General features: G+C 47.4%; 2 protein-coding genes across 5 annotated transcripts in view; both read right to left on the bottom strand.

Moving 5' to 3' along the window:
- The window catches only part of LOC140705785 (uncharacterized), a 106,953-nt gene that overhangs the window by 23,074 nt on the left and 61,402 nt on the right, over window positions 1-22,477 (bottom strand). For 2 of the 4 annotated variants that reach the window (XR_013544080.1, XM_078391434.1), the window contains exon 2: window positions 5,475-5,527. The exons of 1 other annotated variant lie outside the window; for it this stretch is intronic. Coding sequence is in view for 1 of the 3 variants with exons in the window: in XM_078391434.1 (XP_078247560.1) it covers window positions 5,475-5,527 (53 nt within the window). In the remaining 2 variants the exon portion in view is untranslated. Of the gene's footprint in view, window positions 1-4,126; window positions 4,240-5,474; window positions 5,528-22,477 lie in introns of all 4 variants that reach the window. One more of the 4 variants, XR_012085301.2, reaches the window with a different exon arrangement.
- On the bottom strand, window positions 7,794-11,482 carry SOX1 (SRY-box transcription factor 1). Its single transcript, XM_072994608.2, has one exon. It carries the CDS (start codon window positions 10,245-10,247, stop codon window positions 9,087-9,089), a length of 1,161 nt encoding a protein of 386 aa, XP_072850709.2. The 5' UTR covers window positions 10,248-11,482; the 3' UTR covers window positions 7,794-9,086.

Below are 22,477 nucleotides of genomic sequence, written 5' to 3'. Positions count from 1 at the left end.
GTGGGAATAAGTCGGCAGCATGACAGAATTCTGAGGTAGTAGAAAAGATAGTGCCACTTTAAACTGCAGTTGGGGTGGGTATGATTAATTTTGCAATACTTTTCTGTGGAGGGAAAAAAGGAAATATCTCTAGCCTGAAGCTGACTATGTCAGAGGTGGGGCTGAATCCCCTCCCCCTCCCACAGTCCTGCTTAAAATCAAATAAACCTTTTAAAATGTTTATTAAAAAGGTTTATTGAGGGCTAACCTTTCCAGGTATCACAAGCCTGAAGTAGTACAGTCGGATCTCTTACCTCAGGATTGGACCATCTCATTTTCCTGTGTGCCCAGACTCGGCCTGCACTGTGCTCACTTCAGTGGAACTTATCCAAAGCTGTAGTCTTAGGATCCCAGCTTATTTTTGCCTCTTTGTTTTTCCCTCCTCGTCTCCTGATGAAACCTGGGGATGTAGGCAGGAATATTATCTGCCTGTGTGCACATGGATGATGTGAGTGGATTGCATGTGTATAACATTTGAGCAACTGCCATGAATCCCGCTTAGCTGATTGTTGGCAGAGAATATGGCTAAAAGTAGTGGAAGAAGATTCCCCCTTATCTGTGGTTTCTCTCTGGTATCTCCAGCCGCACGGCTGTGCATGCAATTTTACCTGCTCAGTCATTATTCTCACCTCCCATGTGACATTCATTTGAATTTGAGCAGAAAGGGCCATCATGGCATGTAGAGCAATATTCCAGTGGAAAAGAAAACAGAATGGCAATTGCCTCTGAAGGCGTTCCCACTCTAGGAAAGTTTGTGGCATAATTAACATCCTAGCCTTTGAGGATCACCTGACTCTGACAGAAGACATTCCTGGGGTGGGTGGAGTTACACTTTTGACTAAATTTAATTAGTCCAGAATATGTTTTACCTGCAACAATCACTTCAAGTTTAGGGAAGTGGAGGGAAAGACACAATTTTACCACATTTTCCCTAACCTGACCTGCCTGAAGAAAAATGGTGACTAAAGAAAAAACGCCAAAGAGTCAGTGGTAATCTGTTGCATAAGCTTGAGAAAAGTGCATGTATGTGGGGTGGGGTGGCGGCTGCCAGTGGCAGCCCCACCCCTCCTTTCATCCCACAGGACAGGCAATTGAGAGCTGACACTGCGGGTCCTACCAGGCCTCAAGAACAATGGCGGGGCCTCGCTCAGCTTGAAAAGGCGAGAAGCGCCTGAGAGGGGCCTTCTCAGCCACGCATCCTTCTGGAGAGCCCTAATTGCCTCAGCAAGTCTCCTCAAGTATTGTGCCTCTGCTGCAGGTGGTGGCCTTTGGTGGGAGATGAATGGCATCCATGACCATAGTCGCTTCCTTTACCAGATGATTTTACTTCCACCGAAGAACAGTACTGGTGTATTTGATGGGACAGCCAAGCCTAACCTCTAAATGTCCCTTTGCTGGCGTTTAGGATGTCTTTGATCGAGAAAGCTGGCCCTGTTTTTGAGAATTCTGACTTTAGCAGGAGGTGGCGATTCTGCTCACCCACCCACGATACTCTTCACACCACTTCTTCAGGGATAACTGAGGACTTTTTAAAAAAATACATATGCACACACACACACACACACACACACACACACACACACACACACACACACACACACACACACACCTTGTCAGGACCAGCGGAATGGGCAAGGGCACCTGGGAGTATCATGACCCATTAAGAAAGAAACTTTTTAGACATCGGAAAAGTGCAAGATATTGCCAGGCTATAGATAATATCCTCCTTGAGCTTCTAATTTTTTTTTTGGGGGGGGGTGTCCTTTCTTCTATCCCCCTCCCCCTTTCCTCCCTGGGTTCTCTTCTTATACCATAAAGAAAACAAAAGGCCTTTCAGGGCACCATGAAGGCAAAGGAGCTGAAGATTTTGTAGGATGCAAACCTGCATCTGATGAAGTGAGCTGTAGCCCAAGAAAGCTTACGAGAAACCAAACCGGTTAGTGCTTAAAGCACTTTCAACACAGACTCATCTCCCATTCCACCCTGAGAAATCCTTGCAGTGTGATATCCTATAGCAAAAGGTCGCATCCTGGAATTCCCATGCTCTATAGGAAGAGGGGCACCTGAGCTTCAAAGCTTCCTGGCGTTTGAGGGATGATGATTCACGGGGTCAGCTGCTCCACTAGATGAATCATGCACAGTAAGTCAGGCTGCAGAGGAAGTGAGTGGCCAGCCTGTCCGGAGAGCTTGATGAGAGGAGGCTGTTTTGCATACGCAAGTCATCCTGAAGGTCCGGCGCTGCTGAGCAGGCACGTGTGAATGCCCGCTCAGCTTTTGCGGGCTTGGCCAGTTTCCTGTCGAGGGGCTCCTTCCTATCACCTCTCATGTCTCAGCCCACAGCACTGTTGGGGGAAAATAAGAAAGAAAGAAAAAAGAAAGAAAGAAAGAAAAACCAAAACCGAAGCGCCTGAAAGACTGTCATGTTTCAATGTGAGCTTTCAGGGATACATCCCCCCTTTTCAGAAGCCGGTCTGTAGAGAAGAGGGAAGAAGTGGATACATCCGCGAAAGCTCTCAGAAACATAAGCTGCTCTTTAAAAGTGCCGCACAACGTTTTGGGTTTTTTGGTTTCTATTTTTATCCGGGTAGGCTTCCTACTTCTTGGAAAACTATCGGGAGAGGGGACGGCGAAATACCCGAAAACGCGAGGCAAACGGGATTTAAAAAAAAAAAAAAGATGAGACGCTCCTAAGCCTGCAACCCAGCCAAGGGCTGCCCGGCGCTCCCTCTCCGCGGGCGGCTGGCCTTCCCGCCCCTTGCCCGAGGGCAGGCCCAAGGCGACCGGCTCTTGCCCCGCCCGGGCCTGGCGTCTCCTCTGCCGCGGAGCCCGCGGGCTTAGCTGGCCTACGATCCCCCCCCTAGCGCTCGCCGCCCCCGGGGGCTCCGGTGTCACTTGTTGCCGGGCGGGCGCGGGCAGCGGCGGGAGGCGGCCTCGAGCGCTGGGCTCCCCGCCCGCCCGCCTCGCCCTCCCCACACACACCCCCGCTCCGCTGCCCGGTGATTGTAAATAGGTTTGACTAGCCGCTGATCCCGGGGTCAGGGCTCTCCTCTTCGCTTAATCCCGCGCTCTCCAAACACACCCTGGCCTCCCCCCCCCCGCGCGCCCTCCTCTCCCATGCGCTCCGCTTCACTCCGCTTCGACGCCTTCCCCCCACCCCTCATCCGCGCCCTGCCTCTCCCTCCCTCCCTCCCTCTGCCCCCCCTCCCGGAGGCTCCTGCGGCACCCAAAGGGAAGAGCGCCACGCCAGCAGCCTCAGCGGCACCGGCTCGACGCCGGAAAGCTCCCCGAGAGGAAGGGAGGCTGCTTCCCAAACCCAGGGAGCGACCGAAGCTCGACTGCTTTGGAAGAAGGCTGGTTTTTGCCCGTTTGGAGAAAAAAACAACAGCGAGGGATCCCTTAGGAAACCTGCTTGGAAATGAAAGTAGTTAAACTAAGGGGTGGGGTTTGGGGGTGGGTGGAAGAGCAGGTCTTTTAGGGCCGAAAGAAAGATATTGGAGGTGATCTAAATGAGGACGGGAGGACTGGGGGGGGGGGGGGGAAGAAGAGAGGTTGAAGCTCAAGAACCGGGAGAAAGCCGTCACTGAGCAAACTAAAGCGAAAGGAGAAGATCTTGCAGACCGAAGGGAGAAATGAATGAAAAAGACAGGCGCTGAAGAAGCGGATGTCGAGGGGCACCTCAGAGGCAGCCGAGCCCGAACGGAAAAGACGGTGGCCACAATCCACCGTCCACAAATGAATTGCAACTAAAGGGTCCTTGAGAGCTGGAGAGCAGCGTCGAATGGCGACCTCGTTCGCTTCAATATGACGGAGAGTTAGGAATATTATCTTGGCATGCCCGAGCTCTCTCAAAGCAAACTACGAAGGGGTCTCTACGTATGGAAGGGATCCTAAATTAAGGGAAAGGAGATTCGTAGGTGTCGATGGGCAAAGGTGACCGCGGGGGGGGGGGGAATTAACTGAAAGAGGAAAGATGGTAAGGAAGAGGAAGTTCACAAGGTTATCTAAAAATGTTCATCAAATCCCCGCCACTGCAGACTTATCGCGTCTCTATTCAGGAGTAAATTCCATAGAGGTCAATGAGACTTACAGGAAACGCCTCCCCGTCATGACAGCCTAAATGTAGCCAAGGGAATCTATTCACACAGGTTCCGGGCAGGCCTATGATTTTGTCCCCATTTCTCTTCCCACTATCCGACGTGCCTGGATTGGAAAAAAAAGAAGAGAGAAACAGAAGGATTTCCTAGTTTGGCCAGAGTTCCCCCCCCCCGCCCCCGAGAGGGATACCTCATTTCCCTCCAGGCATTTCTACAATAGGAGACAGGGAAGCGGTGGGAATCATCTGAAACACCTCAAACAAGCTAACAACAGCGCACACGGGCGCGCACACAGAGGGAGACGTGGGAGAGGAAAGTACAGGAGAGGAAAGAGAGAGTTTGGGAGCGAGAAGTAACCGATTAAACAGTGAACACGGGAAAAGAGGGAGAAACCGTGAGACAGATGGTACCGGGTAAAGTCTTAGGCGCTTTAATTGCGGCCAAACGGCTTGCCACCTAAAAAGATAAAATAATCCCTACATTATCCAAACCACCTTCTCCCTCTAAATCCCGCCTGTGTCAAGGGATCTTGATATCGAGAACATCCACTGACAGAACCTCAGTGGGAGCTGAGTAGTAGTAGGAGCAGCAGCAGCAAAAGCCCACCGCCTCCACCACCACTCTGCCGTTACTGGGCCCTCTTGCCCCTACCAGACAGAACACGGGTAGCTGCCGGTATCAGCAGGTATGGAAAACCAACTTTTTGTTGGTTTTCCCCTTGTTTTCTGACTCTTTCTTGCCGGTTGGATGCGGTTGGCAGGAAGGAGCTGGGAAAGGGCAGACCGATCAGCGTCCGCTTCTTGCCCCCCTCTCCCCAAGCTGCTCCCCCTTCCCCAAACACACACACACACACACACACACACACACACACACACACACACACACACACACACACACACACACACACACACACACACTGCAGCGAGATCTCCTAGAGCCCCATTGTACAAGCGTGGCGGCCTGCAAGGCCGTGGGGCTGGCTCTTCACGGTTCTCTAAGCAGATCTTCGGCAGTTCCCACCTCCCACTTCGCTCTGATAAGATCTTAACGGGCCAGGGAGCGCCCAGAGCAGGGCAGCTAGCCGTCCGTGTCCTCCCAGATTCTCCCCCTTGTTTCTTTCCGTCAGGAAAAGGAGGGGTGTTGCGAGGAGGCGGGTTCGGTGAGGTGCTTGAAAGTAGACTTGATTCCTGTCCTTGGAGAGGGAGGTGACCGTTCTCATCAGTCCACGGAAACATGCTGTCGATGCCCCCCCCCTTATCCCCAGTCCTACAAAACAGTGGAGAGACACAAATTAAGCAACTCAGGCCAAATACGGGGTTTGTTTGTCTTTTCGTGTCTTACATTTTGCGCGCTCTCCTCCTGAGTTGGTAGGTTCTCTGATCTTCTCCCAGATCCTGGAGGATAAAAGAAAGTAGCACGTCTAAAGCTACGAGCCTCTTTTCAACGTGGTAGTGATCCTGAACTTTCAGGCCACCAATGCCCTGACCAAAGCTTCTGTTAACCCACTTTTATCTCACTCACGGACATTGCTCAGTATTTTCGGAACAGGCTCTCCACTTAGTGCTGAATAAGGAATGAGTATTATAAAATATTATTTCACATAGGTAATTTGAATAGCGCTGTCAATCAAAGAGGAACAGTTCTGCATCTCATAATGGAAAGCACTGAAATCCAGACATCCTTTAAAGCTTGATTTAGCTGTGCAAGTTAAATCACTTGAATCTATATCCTGCGGGAATTTTCTAAAGATTTGTTCATTTAAAAAATAATAACTGCACTAATCTGCCTTTCACTGGGGGGTGGGGGTTCAAAGAAGTGTAATTTGATCTGCTCCTGCACTGAAAGATACAAGGGAAAACAAAACAAAAACAAAAATATTTTTTTAAAATGTCAAAGCCAAGTTAATTCGAGCGAAATGACGTAATAATCATTCTCTTTCAGAAAAAGGAAGCGATTTAGGGAAACGATCTAGCCAAAGATGAGCACTTCAGGGTCCCATGTATTTGAATGGGAGAGTGGGTTCCCGAACGCAAATCTTTTCCATTGAAATCAATGGCTCTTTAAGTACTTAGCTTTACCTGGTTTACACATAAAAATAATTATGTCGAAAGCTTTTGGGTACCTTTGAGCAAAAACGTTAGATTTTTATAGAAGTACCACAGTCTGTCCCATGTTGCCTAGGAGTAAAGACCAGCAAAAATGACCCAAAAGAATTCCTCTTCCCAGAGGGTGTAGAGAAGATTGTGTCGGTTTCTCTGCCTTTTCCCTTCCTTCCAAAAAAGTGCCCGGCAATCAAAGAGAAACGCAGCCTGCTCTCCCAGATGCTTAGTGGTCCATTGCATACTTCCCGCACTCCCGTCCAATCGGATTTCTGACAACCTCTAACGAGCTGTAACCAAAGAGCACTACGGCATATTATTCTTAATATACATATAAATATATCATGCACGCACACACACACGTGAAGACATATGACATTTATTGGATCGCTGAGGAGGAACAGCCTCATCTTGATATGATCTGATTTTGGATTGTGATCTGGCCGAATTAACACCCTGGTTTCGCCTGCGGACCTCGGGAGTCAGAAAAGGGTAGCTAGTAGGCTAGCGGACGCATTTAAGAAGAAGTGACAAGAACTGAAATAATTCTTAAGAACAAACAGAAAAAGTATTTTCTTAAAAAAAACCAAAATCCAAAATCTCAACAACTCGCATTTAGAACTATTCCCAAGACCTAGTCACCCAAATCGATAGGGAAGAATTACTGCCCGTGGGCCAACCAACTAACACAACTACTTAATCCATTTCTAACAGAATCCAGATTAACCCGTTCTTTCATCCCTTATCCAGATCGAAATGAGATCCACTGAAACCTACTGCGCTTACTCCTATGCGAGAGGTTTTATTTTGAAAAGGGAAAAAGTACTTCCTCCTGTCCTCCAATGGCTCTGGAATCATTTGGACCCGTCCCAAGGACTTCAAAGACGCTTTACTGGTTAGTCCCGGGTAAACTGCCTCAGGAACTGATATAAATAAATAATGCAAGGAAAAACGTTAATCGCTTGCTCAAGACATGACCTCCATTCACAGGTTCTCCCACCCCGCTCTACTAACCATACTTTTCTGAAATGAGTTCAATTAAAGAAAGAAAGCTGAAGCACTGATTGCAAAATGCAACCTGAAGTTTGTCTTTACCATTATCTCACCTTTAATATTGATTTCTAATTTCAGTATCAGGCATGGGAGAAAGCGACTTTATATCTGATTTGGAAGCATTAAGCAACATTAGAGCACCCATTCAAACAAATGCATGACTTGAAAGTAATCTTGTTTCGCTCTAAACAAGACTCCTTGGTTTTCCAAGAAAAACAACACCACGCTGGGGTGGAGAGACCATATTTTAAAAACGTTTTTGTTCAGAAACTCATTCTCCTTTTGCTTAAATCCAATTTCTATTCATCATCACAGTTGTATCTCGCCTAAGCGTGATGAGTCCTGTGAGGACGGCATTATATGTGTCCTCAGGGAAATGCAAAAGAAAGGGTATTATCCAAACTTCTTTAAAACTCTTGGTCTTAGTAAAGACTGAAAATCTACCCATTCAAAATCTCCACCCATCTTTAGTAGCCTAGTTACATAAATAAACAAAGTAAACAATAAATGCTATGGAAAGTATTTTAATAGATTGCCTTCCTTAACAATACTCAACAGATATTAAAATAATATCCAAAAACTACACCGTATTTTTTAAAAAAACCTTTCTTCCCTTCCTTGTTTTTTTCCATAGAAACTGAGAAGTCTAAACCCAAGTTGCAATTTGTTGTTCTTATTACAGTTTACCTTATATTTATACATATAATTAATTTCCAATTTCTAGTATTAAGGCATGCCATGAATTAGTACATTTTGGATTTACTGGTTCCAGTTTCAGTTTGAAATTGATTTAACTCAGAATCAAGTTCATCTTTAGATTTTTATTTGTTTTCCTTTTCAGAGGAAATGCTTTTTAGTAAACTATATACACATTTCTGAATTCCCTTGTAACGCCTAAAATTAATTAAAATTATTCCACAATGCATTTACAAGAAAAAATACAAAAAAGTTAACAAAAGAAAAATGCAGACATAATAAACATTTACAAAATCCAGAATATTGTTGTTGATAGCAGAAACTTTTTTATAAATAAACAAAAACAAAACAAAAATCTGTGTCATAAAACTACTGTACTTTTAAAAAAAGAAGTAATTTTGGATTTGCATCCTTGGTACTGTGTAATAAACGAGAACGGCTGTCTCATTATTTTTATTTTAATTAGGCAATAAAAAAAATCTTCACAAGAAGCGACCCAAAGGGTACCCACTTAATGCTTCTGTGTGGCAAAAAAGTTGGCATCGCCTGAATCTTTGAACAATTAATATTTGTCTTTTTTCTCTCTCTTTCTTTCTTTTGCCCCCCCCCCCAACCTTTCTTTAGCAAATACACTGTGGGACTTCTGGGTGAAAGATAAATACTGTACATGAGACGGGGGGGGAAATCACCTTATTTAAAACACAGACGGTTCGTCTAAAACGCAACAACAAGAGGAGGGGGGAAATCCTCCTAGTTTGAGAAATTAGCTTCGGAGGGTGGGGGAGTGGTGAATGCTTGTGTGTGTCTGTGTGTGTCGGGGGAGGGAGCATTAGAGCAATCTGTTACCTTCTCTCTTCATTATCCTCAGCAGTTATGAATATTTGTTATTATAATAATTATTATTACAACGTCATCAAAACATTTTTCTCTTTGTCGCTGTTCTGTTCTGTACAAAAGGGAAAGGCGGCGGGGAGGAGGGTGCGTTAGCCTGAAGGCTGGGAAGGCGGAGAGCAGTGGCTGGGGGAGTCTGCTCCCGAGAGAGAGAGAGCGGTCCCCTTTGGCTGCGGCGTCCGTCCGTCCCCATCCCTCCGTCGGTCGGTCCCTCTCAGATGTGCGTCAAGGGCACGGTGCCGTTCACCCCCGTGCTGGCGCCCTGATAGTGCTGGGGCAAGGAGTGCAGGCGACTTTGGGCCGCCGCCGCCGCCGCTGCCGCCGCCGCCGCCGCCGCCGCCGGGTCCCCTCCTTCGCTGCCTGGCAAGTACATACTGATCATCTCGCGCAGGTCCCCGGGGCAAGGGGCCCGCGAGTGCGCCGAAGTGACCGGCGGGCTCACGCTGGGCTCGGACTTCACCAGGGAGCCCAGCGCGCCCAGCGCCCCCGACGAGGCGGCCGCTGCCGCCGCCGCAGCCGCCGCGGCCGCGGCCGCCGAGTTCTGGTGGGGCTGCGCGCCGTAGGAGATGCCGCCGTAAGCCGACGGCGAGGCGCTCATGTAGCCCTGCGAGTTGGAGATGGGGCTATACTGGAGGGCGCCCATGTCGTAGCGGTGCATCGGCTGCGGGTTGTGCGGGTGCGGGTGGTGCGCGTGGGCGTGCGGGTGCGCCCCGCCGCCCGGGTGCTGGCTGTAGGCGAGCTGCGCCTCCTGCATCATCGCCGCCGCCGCCGCCGCCACCGAACCCGGGTAAGCGCCGTTGGCCCAGCCGTTCATGTGCGGGTAGCCCCCGCCGGCCCCGCCGCCGCCGCCGCTCCCGCCGCCGCCGGGGCCGCCGCCGCCGGGGCTCTCCAGGCGCTGCCCCACGCCGGCGGGGCTCACGCCCACGCCCATGCCCACCGGCGGTCCGCCCCCGGGGCCCCCGGCGCCCAGCAGCCCGCCGGCCAGCGAGTACTTGTCCTTCTTGAGCAAAGTCTTGGTCTTTCTCCGCGGCCGGTATTTATAATCCGGGTGCTCCTTCATGTGCAGCGCCCGCAGCCGCTTGGCCTCGTCGATGAAGGGTCGCTTCTCCGCCTCGGACATGACTTTCCACTCGGCGCCCAGGCGCTTGGAGATCTCCGAGTTGTGCATCTTGGGGTTCTCCTGAGCCATCTTCCGCCGCTGGCCCCGTGACCACACCATGAAGGCGTTCATGGGCCGCTTGACCCGGTCTTGGTTGGCCTTGGGGCCCCCGCCGCCGCCGCCGCCGCCTCCAGCTCCGGTTTGGCCCGAGAGGTTGGTGGCGACCTGGGCTCCACCGGGGGAGTGCATGTCCGTCTCCATCATCATGCTATACATTCGCGCAGCTTTCCGGGGGCCACCAGGCGACACAGCGTCAAAACATAGAGCGGGCGAAGAAGAAGCGCGTGTGGCGGCGGCGGCGGCGGCGAGACCGGGAGAGAAGCGGCAAGGGACCAACAAGGCGAACGGCGACTCTGGGCGGGAAACAGGAGCTGCTGCGCCGAGGCGAAGAAAATTATGTAAGAGTTCACCACGACGATCAAAGGTGAGGAAGAGGGGGCCCCCCCGAGCCCCCAAATGTGCGCGTGTCTGCGCGCCCGTGTGGACGCGTTTCCCCCTCGAAGCTCGGAGAGCCGAAAGCGCGCGCGCGGGAATCTCCTCAGGCAGCCAAACTTTCTCCCTCGGTGGAAAAACCGCTCGGGCGGGCGACCAGCTGGATTCAGAAGCGACTCAAACAGGTGCAAGGCGGAAAGGGCTGGAGAAGGAGCGACGGGGGGGGGGGGGGAGAGAGAGAGAGAGAGAGAGAGAGAGAGAGAGTCACGGCTGCTCCACTTTGGCCAGAAGGTGGGAGGCAACGGGGTGTGTGCCCGGCTCTCGGCGCCTTTCCACGGTCCTCCGCGTTACCCCGCGCGCGTTCCGCAGAAATGCAAGGCTGACTCCCCTCGTTTAAGCTGCTGCTGAAGTGATCTAATGTGCCCCCCCTTCACTAACTTCCACAGGGAGAGGGGGGGGGGAGAGAGAGAGAGAGAGAGAGGAGGGAGCGAGCGAGCGAGCGTGTGTGACTCGCATCCGCTGGTCCCAAGTGAACAGAGGAAAAGAGACAGGAAATGCCCCCTCCCCCTCTCCCACCTCCGCCCCACGTAGAAACGAGAGAGAGAGAGAGGGAGGGAGAGAGAGAGAGAGAGAAAAGAGAAGTAATTAAATGACAAAGCGCGCGCGGGGGGGGGAGCCAGAGAGAGGGAGGGGGTGAATGAGAAGGAAAGAAAGAAGGAAGGAAGGAAGGAAAGAAAACCGTAAAGACGAGGGAGGGGAGGGCGAGGGGAGGGTGGGAAGCAAAGCGCCTCCAGCCAGGCAGCAGCAGAACTTGCGCCGTAATTTGTTCTCCGCGGTTTTCCCTCCTCTCGCTCGGGAGGAATCAGGAAAGGAGGAGCAGCAGCCGGGAGAGGCATCCAGCAAAGAGCCCCGCAGCCATACACGGCGCACCGAAGCGGGATTAAATGACTTTGCCTTGGCCAATCGGAGCGCGTCGGCGGGGGATTATTTGCATGGCGCACTCGGGAGTGACGTCCGGAGGTGAGAAGTACATACAAACTCTTATGAAGCGGGCGGGGGCGGACGGGGGGGGGCGCGCGCTTTGGGGAGGGAGGGGCCACGCGAGGGGAGGGGGGGTCATGCCGCCGCCGCCGCCGCCGCCACGCGCGTGGAGAGCCGTGCAAGCCTCGCTCTAACGGGGAAGCTTTCCGCGATAAGCCCGTGCTTTGGTAACGCCGCATCACTGAAGGCTCTCAAGCCCCAACGAGACACCTGGTTATCGGAACTTAGTCAGTCCAGGCTGTGGTTTGTCCGTTTCCCAGTCGGGGGGGGGGGAAGGGGGGAGGTTTCATCTGAAATCGCGCGCCTGATCAGGCGTGCTTCTGCACGCGCATGCAAGCGGCCACGGGGCTTTGCAATCTTCTCGAACTGTGATGTGGGCGTAGCTGTAAAAGAATTTGCGGCGTGGGGGGGGGGAGGGTGGATGGCTGAAGTTGAGTGGCAACAGCAGTCTCTGTGGAAACTTCCCAAACCGTATACTTTCGAAACTGCTTAGCCAAATCTCCCCCCCCAAAAAAATCCCTTTCTGTTTCCACCCATCCTTCCTGAACGAAAACGTTCTGCTGCTTTTGTGTTTTCTGTCAAGGGACATCATCTGCCAATGTCACCTGCATATTGGGAATTGAATGAGCAAGGTTTTTTTTTTTAAGGGAACAGAAAAACAACATTTGAACACTCAGATTTATCTGTATGTGCCCAGGCATCGGAAAGATCCTGAAAAACCTGGGAGAAAATCCTACTGAAAACTATGAGACTAATTTGAAGTGATATTATTAAAGTGTTAGAATACCTTGATGACTTTCTTAGGTATAGTGACTGTTGTGGTTTAAATGGAAATGAAAAGATAAATTATAAATTATAATTAAATTATAAAATATGAAACAATATTTTATAATTCAACCTATAGTAATTCTATATATTCAACCAGAAATTAGACCTGCAGCCTATAATATCTGTCTGTGTGTGTGTGTGTGTGTGTGTGTGTGTGTGTATTTGTGATTTTAAATCTCACTGGTTTCAGTGGTTGTAATGCAATTGTGTCTCAGTCTAGATCCAAACCATTGAGAAGAATGGAATGTATTTCCTAGTAACCATGTTTAAGATGTGGAGGTTATTGTGCGGGAACTACTATTGATGCTGGACTTTTTGGTTCCCTTTCAAATTGGTATAAATCTGTAAGTGGGGTGATCTTTAACATGATGGACTGCTGGCACCCATATCCTAAAGATTTACTACAGCAAATTCTTATAATCTTGAAATACACATTGCCAGAAATCAAAGTATATTAAAGTTTACTTTTAAAACAACTACAGTAAACTTTAGTACACTTTGCTTTCTTGTAATGTGTATTTCAATATTACAGTGACTCACAGCAGTTAATGAAATACTGTGCAAAACCTCTGTAGTTACCAGAGGCATAGGTCCAACCACACATTTCCCACATAGTGTAAGTGGGACTGCACTTCTTTTGAGTTTGGACATAAGTTCCACTGAATATAAATTGGACTCTCTTATTTAAATGAAATGTGATCTGTAAATGTACCACAAGAAGTAATAATAAAGTATAGGTCTTAAGAAGTCAAGTTTTTTTTGTTTTGTTTTAAAATCAACTTATTTATTTTACTCTAGAATACATAGCTTATATAGTTCCCCACATAACAAAAGACAAGGGTGGAAAGAGAGAGCCTGGCAGGCAGAGAGAAAGTTGGACAAACCATCCCTCGCCATCAGTATTTTCAAATGTGTTATTTCCTCACCATTGGTTTCTGAGAGCTTCTGACAACCCCTCCTAAGTGATGTAGTAATAAATGAAATTGAATTATTTTAGAATTATTACCTGGTGATCAAAGTGTTCTTTATGGGATTGTAACAAAACCAGAACTCAACTTGAAAAAGTGAAGTCTTGTTAATCACAAAATTTTCTTTCCGAAACTTACGCAAGTCCTGTAGATTGTGTGTGTCTACTCTGGATGGAAGTAAACCATTGGATTTAGTCATCAATAGACAAAAGTGTATCCCAAGGTTAGATGGCTTTACTGAGGCACTGAGTTTCCTGGGCAACAGCCTGCTTCATCAGATGCAAGAAAAGTGCAGAGTTATGAAGAGAGAGAGACACTATTTTTGTATGAGCTGCCACATGACTATGGAATTTCTCTATCAGAAAAAAAAGCCACTCTGGTCACAACAGTAATCTGCAATGAATTAGAAAATAAAATGGGAAGTGGAACACCTCCTTTTGTTAAATCCAAGATGGTATTCAATTCCATCATTTTTCTTGATGGCTTTAGATTCTTCTGTGTGTTTGTATATAAGTCTGTATCTGAGTGTTACACAGAGGTTGAAAAGCTGAACAAAACCAAGCTATTTGTAACATTTAAGACAAGTGGTAAATAGAGCAATTCATATACAGGTATGTGAAATAATAAGGAACCTGTTGCCCCCCCCCCCCGCATTATCAGTAGTATCCTTTCAAAAGCCAGAAATGTAATCTAGAATCTCAACCATTAATTCAGTTCAGGAACAGCAAACCAGACAACAGATAGTTTAAAAACGGAGTTGAATCTAAGCAAGCATCCAAGCAAACACAGAGAAGACTTGTTAGTCAGCGTAAAGAAATAATGCAGTGGAGGTGTTGGGCTATTCACTAAGAGAGTGGTGGGACCACCACAAAGAAGGCTTCAATAAGTGCCTGCCGAGTAATTTAAAATATTTGAGGTTTTATGGGGAGAAAATCCTCCCCAGACTGACATGTGTGGCAGCCCTGCAAAGAAAACAAGATCTAGAAATCCACTCATGATTCCCCATTGTTCCTTGGCCCAATTGGATGACAAGGTGGTGGAGATGGGTCATCACTCATGACACTTAGAAGGAAAACTTCTGCAAGGCACTCCCTAGTTCTATAATGTTTATAATGAAATATCAAAGTGGTAACTGATCTAGGAAGTTTAGCTTCTGGACTTTTAATTCACCATTGATTTATTAGTATAATTCTCTTTATTTTAGGAGAAAGAGCAATTAAAGTAATTTTCATGAAATTAAGTCTACTGGGTAGGTGAAGGAATGCCTTTACAGATGTTACTTTAATAACCAGTGCACAGGTTGTTTTTTACTGGAAAAATGTAACCTAAACAGCCTTTTCCTACCTGATGCCCTCCAGCTGTGTTGGCCATAATACTAATCATTCATGCCATTTAGGGGAGACTGAAGTTGCAATCCACCACCTCTGAAGAGTGTGTCAGGTTGGGGAAGGGGGTACATAAATATAGAAGACTATGTGGAAGTGACATCCCTACATCTGTCGGTGCTTAGCCTAACATTTCTCTCCTCTTGGTTTAGAAACACATTTAAAATGAAATAATATTTTAGAATCATTTATGGATTATCAAACATAGTTTGGGACCATTTTGTTTGTGGACTATTGACCTCTTTAAAGAAATCCCTCAGAAGTCAATAAGACTGTCCACCCTGATATAAGCAGTACTGAACTGGGTCCAACATTATTTATACATTTTGGGGAATATGTTCTGTCCAATAAATTGAGATTTACTTCCAGACACTCATGCATAGGAACACAGGGTTAAGTTGTGGGAAACAAAGTCTATATCATATGCCTGTGTCATCTGGATTTTTCTTTTCTTTTTATAGTACATTTCTATACACCAGTCGATGGGGTAATTGCTTCAAACTTCTTGGCTCATTCATTCTTACAAGAGGCCTGTGAGACTGCCTGAATTTCATCCCATTTTACAGGCTGGGAAGCTGAGAGACAACCTGTTCTTGAGTGAAGGATTATCATATGGTCCGACCAAAGCCCAATAGGAGATTGAAATGAAGGTTTATACCAAATCCATCTAAAAGTGATAATCCTATGAAGACTTATTTGGAAAATCTATTAAACTGAAAGCATGCATGTAGTCATATTGCAGGTGTTTAGTAAGGAAAGTAACATTCTCTGGGTCCATTATTTGCCCAGCTGAATGTGGTGATTAGTTTACAGTAATTGTCTTTGGCATACCCTGCTAAATGTAAGTGAGGAAAACTACATTATGCCTGTGTGATTATTAGAAGCGGGCAGTTTGGAAATGTGCCCACAACAAGGAAACTTCTGAACTGCTGTTGGTGGAAATCCCTTCCTATGGTTTCTTACTTCTTTGGGCCAAGCAGCAAAGTTGCCTGCCTTCATTGTGGATAGACAGCTGTCTGCAATAGCACCATACTCTGCAAGGCGTGTCTTGTTGCTAAGTGAGAGATGACTGACAGTTATTGCCAGTGCCAACAAGGCAGCAAGCGTGGTGGCACTTGGTGCCAAGATTCCTACGCTGGTAAAACATGGGGAAAGGGCCTTAATTCTTATACATATGCAGTCTTGATCCCTTCATATAACTTGCTCACAAAGAAAAAATTGCAAATACCACCTGCTTGCTCTGGAGAGTACATGTTGAATTGATCATGTTCCTACTTATGTCAGAGTGAGATACCCACTGAATACAGTGCGGCCTGCTTCCTAGTGAGGAGATTTGGACTCTTTTGGTTGCATCCAAAATAAATTTGCAAGTGCCTTTGATATTTACCAGATTTAGTTGGTTGCAAAGTAGTTAGGGGCTGGCAAACCACTTCTGAGTATTTCATACCTAGAAAACCGTGGGAGGATCACCCTAAGTCTTCAACAGTGCATAATAAAGAAGTTTAGAAGCTGCTTTTCTTTGTCAAGAATGGTTGACTCCAGGCATTCATATGCAGTGTTGTTTCAAGTTCCCACCCCCTGCTCTATGAAGGTTTAAAATGTACCAACTAGGAGATTCAGAGTAGTGGCAGAAGACAATTGGTGTTCCCTAGATGGCTGGGCTAGGTTCATAGGTTGGCCACTGGCCCGCCATAGCTCTCCTTCCACTTCCTAACCGCCTCCTGAAAGAAATCGGGCATGGTTTGGGATGCTTCTTAGACCCTGCTATAAATGTGTGGCACCGAACTCAACTGCTGCCCAGAAAGATGTCTGTCTCATTTAAAGGACAATGTGAGTTCCAGGTAACAGTTCTAATGGCAGCTAGTGAAAGAACAGCTATCACCCTCTCCCAGATTATTACCTAAACTGATGAGGGAGAATATTGGGTGGTTGTTTTGTATGATCATGTCCAGCATTTAAGAGTGTGAGACTCTGAGCAGGAAATCTTGCCAATATCCATCTTGGACCAGTTCAGTCGAGTCACCAAATGAGAGATTATACTATTGTGAATTTAACTTTCCACAGTGGTTTTCCTGGAACTTTTACCGCGGCAAGCTGGTTCTGTTAAACTTTTGTGACCTGGCACCACCCTAGGCAGGGAGATCTGGTGGTTGTAAGATTATTATTAGAAACTGTTTCGAAAAGGAGACCTTTCTTCTCACTCTTTCTGGCGGACTTTTTCTCGACGGGACTCTTTCTACAAATGAACACGCGTCCAGCACGAATCCAGCTATGACTGATTGAATACCAATGGAGTGATGGAGCTATGGGATTAGGCAAGGCAGGGTATTTCGGAAATCAAAGCTATACTGAGTATAGATCCTAAATTCCCCGCATCAGGGAGATGATCCGGAACCGAAGCGCACCTTTTTCACCCTTCCCAGTAGAATTACTTTGATCCTCCCTACTGTGGCAATGGACCCGTTAGGGATCTCTTGTTAGCCTGTCCTGGTTGTCAGCTCGCCCTCTTCCTGGTGCTCGCGGCTTAAGGAGGGCGGCGCCGGGCCCTCTCCTGATGCCTCTCGTCTGCGCCCCTTTGGCTTCAGCCTCTTAGCAAAATAAAGCTCTCTCTCCCTGAGTCGTGGATAGAAGAGAGAGAAGCGGGGAGAGAGACCCATCTGGACGAGGAAACCCCAGACCTAAGCTGCGTCGAGATGGCGGAGGGGTGGTGGGTCTGGGCTCACCAGCTGCAGGCTGCGATCGCCGTCTGGTGGCTACTCCTAAACTCCGAATGCCTGCTACCAGGAACAGGGAAAGAGGGCTTGATCCTTGTCGCTACCGCCCCTCCCCAAAGGCTCCTGCCTCGCCCCCCCCCCGTCACATTCTGGAGCAGCTTCCCTTGGCTTTTCCACTTGCGCCAACTGCGCATCGGTCCTCTACTTCGCCCTCTCCCAGTACCGTGTCTCCTTACACAGAGGCTTCCCGAACCCTTTGCCAAATACATCCAAAGCCACTCTTAAAACAAACAAAATAACGAAACCAAAACCAATATTCTCTGAGCCACTTAAGAGATCTAGGACGTGGCGCAGAGGGACCCAACGCCTGTCCCCTTCTCAGCGAGGTCGAGGGGGGCAGTTTGACTTATTTGTGATTCAGAGAGTATTTTAGGAAAATGAACCAGTTCTTTTCCGCTCCTTTACTCTTGACAAAGACTTTCTCTCTCCCCCCCTCTCTCTGAAGGTTCCGCGGGAGATTTTAAGCCGCACCCTCCCCATGGGCAACGCGGGTGTAATGGGTGTGCGTGTGTGTGTGTTTTGTAGCTTCCCAGCTCGTTGGGTGAAAGCCTTTGGAGAATCTCTGGAGCTTTCGAGTAGGGGCTCACCCCTGTGAACAGTGCTCACACATATAATTCAAATTTCACAGCTGACCTGTTCTGAAAAACCTCAATCAGCTTCTAATTGAAGGGAAAACAAAATATTGCTTCCCTACAGCAGAGCTAACGATTTAATCATTATATCAGACATTATAGCTTTTAATTAGGCTGATGCTGATACTGTATGGAAAAGAGATAATTCAACACAGTTCTTGATGAATTCTGTAATTGGGTTAACGGAGGGAGCATTTGAGGGAAGAGACGTCAATAATATTCAAGCCGCGTCTATAGCTACCACAAGGTTTATGAATGAATGGAGTGGGGCGGAAGATGATAGAGAAAAGGGCTACAGTTTCACCCAGAAAATCCGGTTCACTTCCTTCTGCCTTCCCCCTAGCCCATTGCAAAATATTTTCTCCTTGAAGCTTCAGTGCGATTTAAAGGGAAGTGCGGGGGGGGGGGATCGAATTTACTGTAATCTATACCCCACCCCAAATATGAGCCTTTTTGACTCGAAATCCTGGAGTTTCTGGAACTTATTTTTATTTCTTCTTCTCCGCGTTCGAGATGAAACTAAATCCAGCGTGCATATCAACGAGATCTGAAGAGCAGCGTCTCAACATTATCTATCCGCATTTTGTCATTATGCCTAAACAAAACTGACTGATTTGTCTCGCAGCTGAAATGAGGATAACATTCCTACGCCCCCATCCTGCTGTTCCCCGAAATCAACGAAAACGCTTCTCCTCCAGCGATCTTACTCTTTTGTTGTTGAAGCCGGGAGGAAAAGTGACTGCGGAAAAACCATTTTTGGCTTAATACAAACGGGGCGCCAGTCGATGGGATGGGGCTGTGGAAGGAAGGAAGGAAGGAAGGAAGGAAGGAAGGAAGGAAGGAAGGAAGGAAGGAAGGAAGGAAGGAAAAGAAAGAAAGAAAGAAAGAAAGAAAGAAAGAAAGAAAGAAAGAAAGAAAGAAAGAAAGAAAGAAAGAAAGAAAGAAAGAAAGAAAGAAAGAAAGAAAGAAAGAAAGAAAGAAAGAAAGAAAGAAAGAAATGTAGCTTTGGGATCCTTTCCTCTTTCCTAAAGATACGATTAACTTTCAGATCCTTGCTGCTTTCCATTTAATTTTATTAAGACACTTAACAGGTTCAGTGGATACTCCGCATTAAATTACTGTTAATAGCTCGTTGCTTGGGACTCCAATTCCCCTCCCAAAAAACACCTATATTTTACTAATGGGGAATTAACGACAAAATAGGTTAATAATAACAAAAATAATAGGATCAAAACCTTTACAGAAATACCATCTAGTAATTCAAACAGATATTTCTCCACCCTGATAAATTTCCCGCCAGTAGCACAAAATCCCCATAATGTTTAGGAAGCCTAAATGGATATATGCAACATATATCAACATTATCCATTTCGGATGAAATCTGTTTGCCACACATTTTGGGCATGGTTCCCAAACGCTAGCTTTGGGTGCCATTTTTCTTTTCCCCATTTTTCCTGTTTGGCAGAATGATCCACCCCTCAAAACAAAAACAAAAACCACCTAACAGCCTAATCCTATATATTTCTTTTCTGTGTGTGTACACGTGTCGCCCATTCCCAAATCAGATGCATGTACATCGTAACTCTCCGTTATTTTGGGTGGCGTCTTTGGAGTGCAGAACCTTAAAACTGCTGCCTCTTTGTCATCATAAAGGTGCCCTCTGGGTGCCTCCGATTTCAATAGGGGCACTTCCTGGGAAGTTGGACGGCTGGCCTGCCCTTTGCAGGAGATTTCCACCGTGCTTCTGGCCCCAGCCTGTTCTGGGAGCGGTGTGATAAGCACGTGCATCCAGGCCTGAACCTTCCAATGGGCGTTCTGGAATCTGGCTTTCCCAAGGAAGGGAAGGCTCGGAACACACCCCCTTTAGTCACGCTTTTGTCAGGAAGAGTCTGTTCCAAACTGTTTGTTTATATAAGACCTTAACGAGACTCTCAGAACAATATTGTTTTGAAAGAGAAATATTCTCTATTGTGATCCATCCTTGTCTTATTTTTGTCAGTAATTACAGCAGAATTAAACGAGCCATTGATAAAGATCCATTGACACAACCCCTGTAATTAACAATCTGAATGCACCTTTAAAAAAATTGCGCAAGAGTTGTAATTTTTGAGGGGTTCTTTTTTATTTTGTTCTTGTAGTTGTTATTAAAGGGATACACGTATAATGTGAGATCCCCAGAAATGTTTTTAGAAATAGACTTCGGTGTATCAGGTTATTTCCCGATCTCACTACCCACTCTCTCCCCCCTTGGTAAATAATAGTTTTCCAACTCTGATTTTTTAAAAAAGAGAAGCAAGACAGAAAATCTGCGTGGAACAATATGAGCTTGGTAAGTGGTAGCCGGAGGGGGTTGGATCGGGCGCGATGATGTGCGGGTTTTATATTTAAGTCCTTTGCAGTGGCATCCTTGACGGCGTTAACACTCCCGAAATACCTTTGTGGGAAATTTAGGAGTGTAGTATTATAAATGTTAGGGTTCAGAGTTTGTTGTTTTTATTTATAGGGTACGTATCGTCTAGCGTTTCCAATGAGAGGGTGGTGGTGAATGATAGAAGATCTACAGCCAGACCAAGGCGACGGCCATTGGGGAGGGCTAGCAATTGGTGCGAGGTGTCATCGGGACGGATTTCTTCGTTGTTTGGCCCCCAAATGGGAAAAGGCACCCTTCCCCTTCCAAGCCAGAGACCAGTCAGGACGAATTGACAGAAGAAGCATCAAAACGGGGCGGCGGGGGGGGGGATGTGAGCGAACTCCTCGGCCCTTTCCTTCTTCGCCTCCCCAGCCCGCCCTCTGCGCCGCCGCTTCCTACCCTGTTATTGCAAATTAGATTAAGCACCCAGGCTTCAATATACGCATGACACGGGGTTCACGGGAGAGCGGAGGATCATCCACTCCAATCTCTCTTTTCATCGAAGCAACTCCCATAAATTACATCTTCTCCTTTAATACACTTTTCTATGAGATTAAAACATCACTTTGACACGATTTCCAGGCTGGCAGCCGCATCCCGCAATTACTTCGGAAAAACAGCAAACAAGGCCAGACATCTAAATAATCTCCCAAACTCTGTTTCTTGGATGTTTAATGTACGGCGAGGGACAGGCAGGCCGCCTTTACTCCGTTTACAGCCATTTACCTCTCCCGCGACAAGTGAGGGTCCCTTTAACAGAAACTAAATTCTGTTGGGTTTTTTTTTTTAATACGGTTAGGGTGAAATGCGATTGTTACCTTCCTCCGCATATTCAAGAGGGGGATCAGATTTGGCCCGGGTTGGTTGGCTATTTATTTGTTTGTTTGTTTGTTTATTCTTATGCCTTACTACAGATGTCTGGATTAATATGCTCCGTGGGGGTCGTGACGGGTTCCAAGCGGGTTTCATCTCCCACTTGGGTTAAAGTCCCAACGCTCCCTTCTCCCACCTCGTGGAGTCGGCCCACGGATTTTAGTGAGAGCGCGGGGCGGAACATCGAACCCTGCAACGCTTGATTTAAAGCAAAATCCAAACCCAAGGCCACAAAGGAGGAAACACCCAAGACCATCTCCCCCCCACCCCTCCCCATCCCGCGCCGCCCTTTCAAACAGCAGGTGAGGACCTGCTCCGCTTCTAAGCCATTTGTCCTTTACTTTGCTAATAATGCACCGCGGGAATCTAGTTCTTCATACCGAAAGCGATTTATGAAACGATTTTCATGTCCTACTTCTTGTTCTTTCTTTCTTTTTACCTGCAATCTGAGTTTAATTCGGCAGCCAGTTTAAAAATAAATAAATAAATAAAACTAAAAAATAAAATAAATAAAAATACTTCTATTCATTCATTCATTTTTGGTTTTATAGTTTCACTGTTCGAATTAGGGCTTAACTCGGGGCAATTCACGGACATTGGATCGCAACCAGCCTTCTTCCTTGGCTCCTGGCATTATTTCAGTTCGTTCGTTCCTTTCTTTACGAATTCTTTGGAACGTGGGGATGCCCAGAGAAAGAGGGTGCGTGTTGGCGTTGTGGAGGGATGTGTGTACACACGCTCGCGCATGAGAGAAAGGGCAGGGCATACTCTCTGGGAAGAAGGACCTAGGTGGTCTCTCCTCTCCCTCTCCCTCCTATTCGCTCTCTTTCCCAAATTCATACGGATTGGGGTCCGGGGTTCTTCCTTCCTAGCACGCGCGGTGGACAAAAGGTTAACGCGACAGAGGCTTTGAAACGAAGCCTAGAAGCTGACCCCGAGGCAGCTCCGTCCCGAAGAGGCAGAGCCGTCCACGTGGGAAATAGCCGAGGGATATTTACATCCCAGGCTCCTTCGCGCGACCCCTGTCCTTTCCATTTCTCTCACATCCACCAAACGACGGTGTGCACTTCCAAACCGCCCGGCAGAGTTCAGATCTGCGACTT

Source organism: Pogona vitticeps, chromosome 3, assembly GCF_051106095.1.
Source record: "Pogona vitticeps strain Pit_001003342236 chromosome 3, PviZW2.1, whole genome shotgun sequence".
NCBI classification, from domain to species: domain Eukaryota; kingdom Metazoa; phylum Chordata; class Lepidosauria; order Squamata; family Agamidae; genus Pogona; species Pogona vitticeps.
The sequence above is the reverse complement of the archived record's forward strand: the minus strand, read 5'-3'. Positions and strand labels throughout refer to the sequence as shown.

Excerpts from the sequence above, each read along its gene's own strand:
- SOX1 (XM_072994608.2), bottom strand. The coding sequence starts at position 10,247 with ATGTATAGCATGATGATGGAGACGGACATGCACTCCCCCGGTGGAGCC.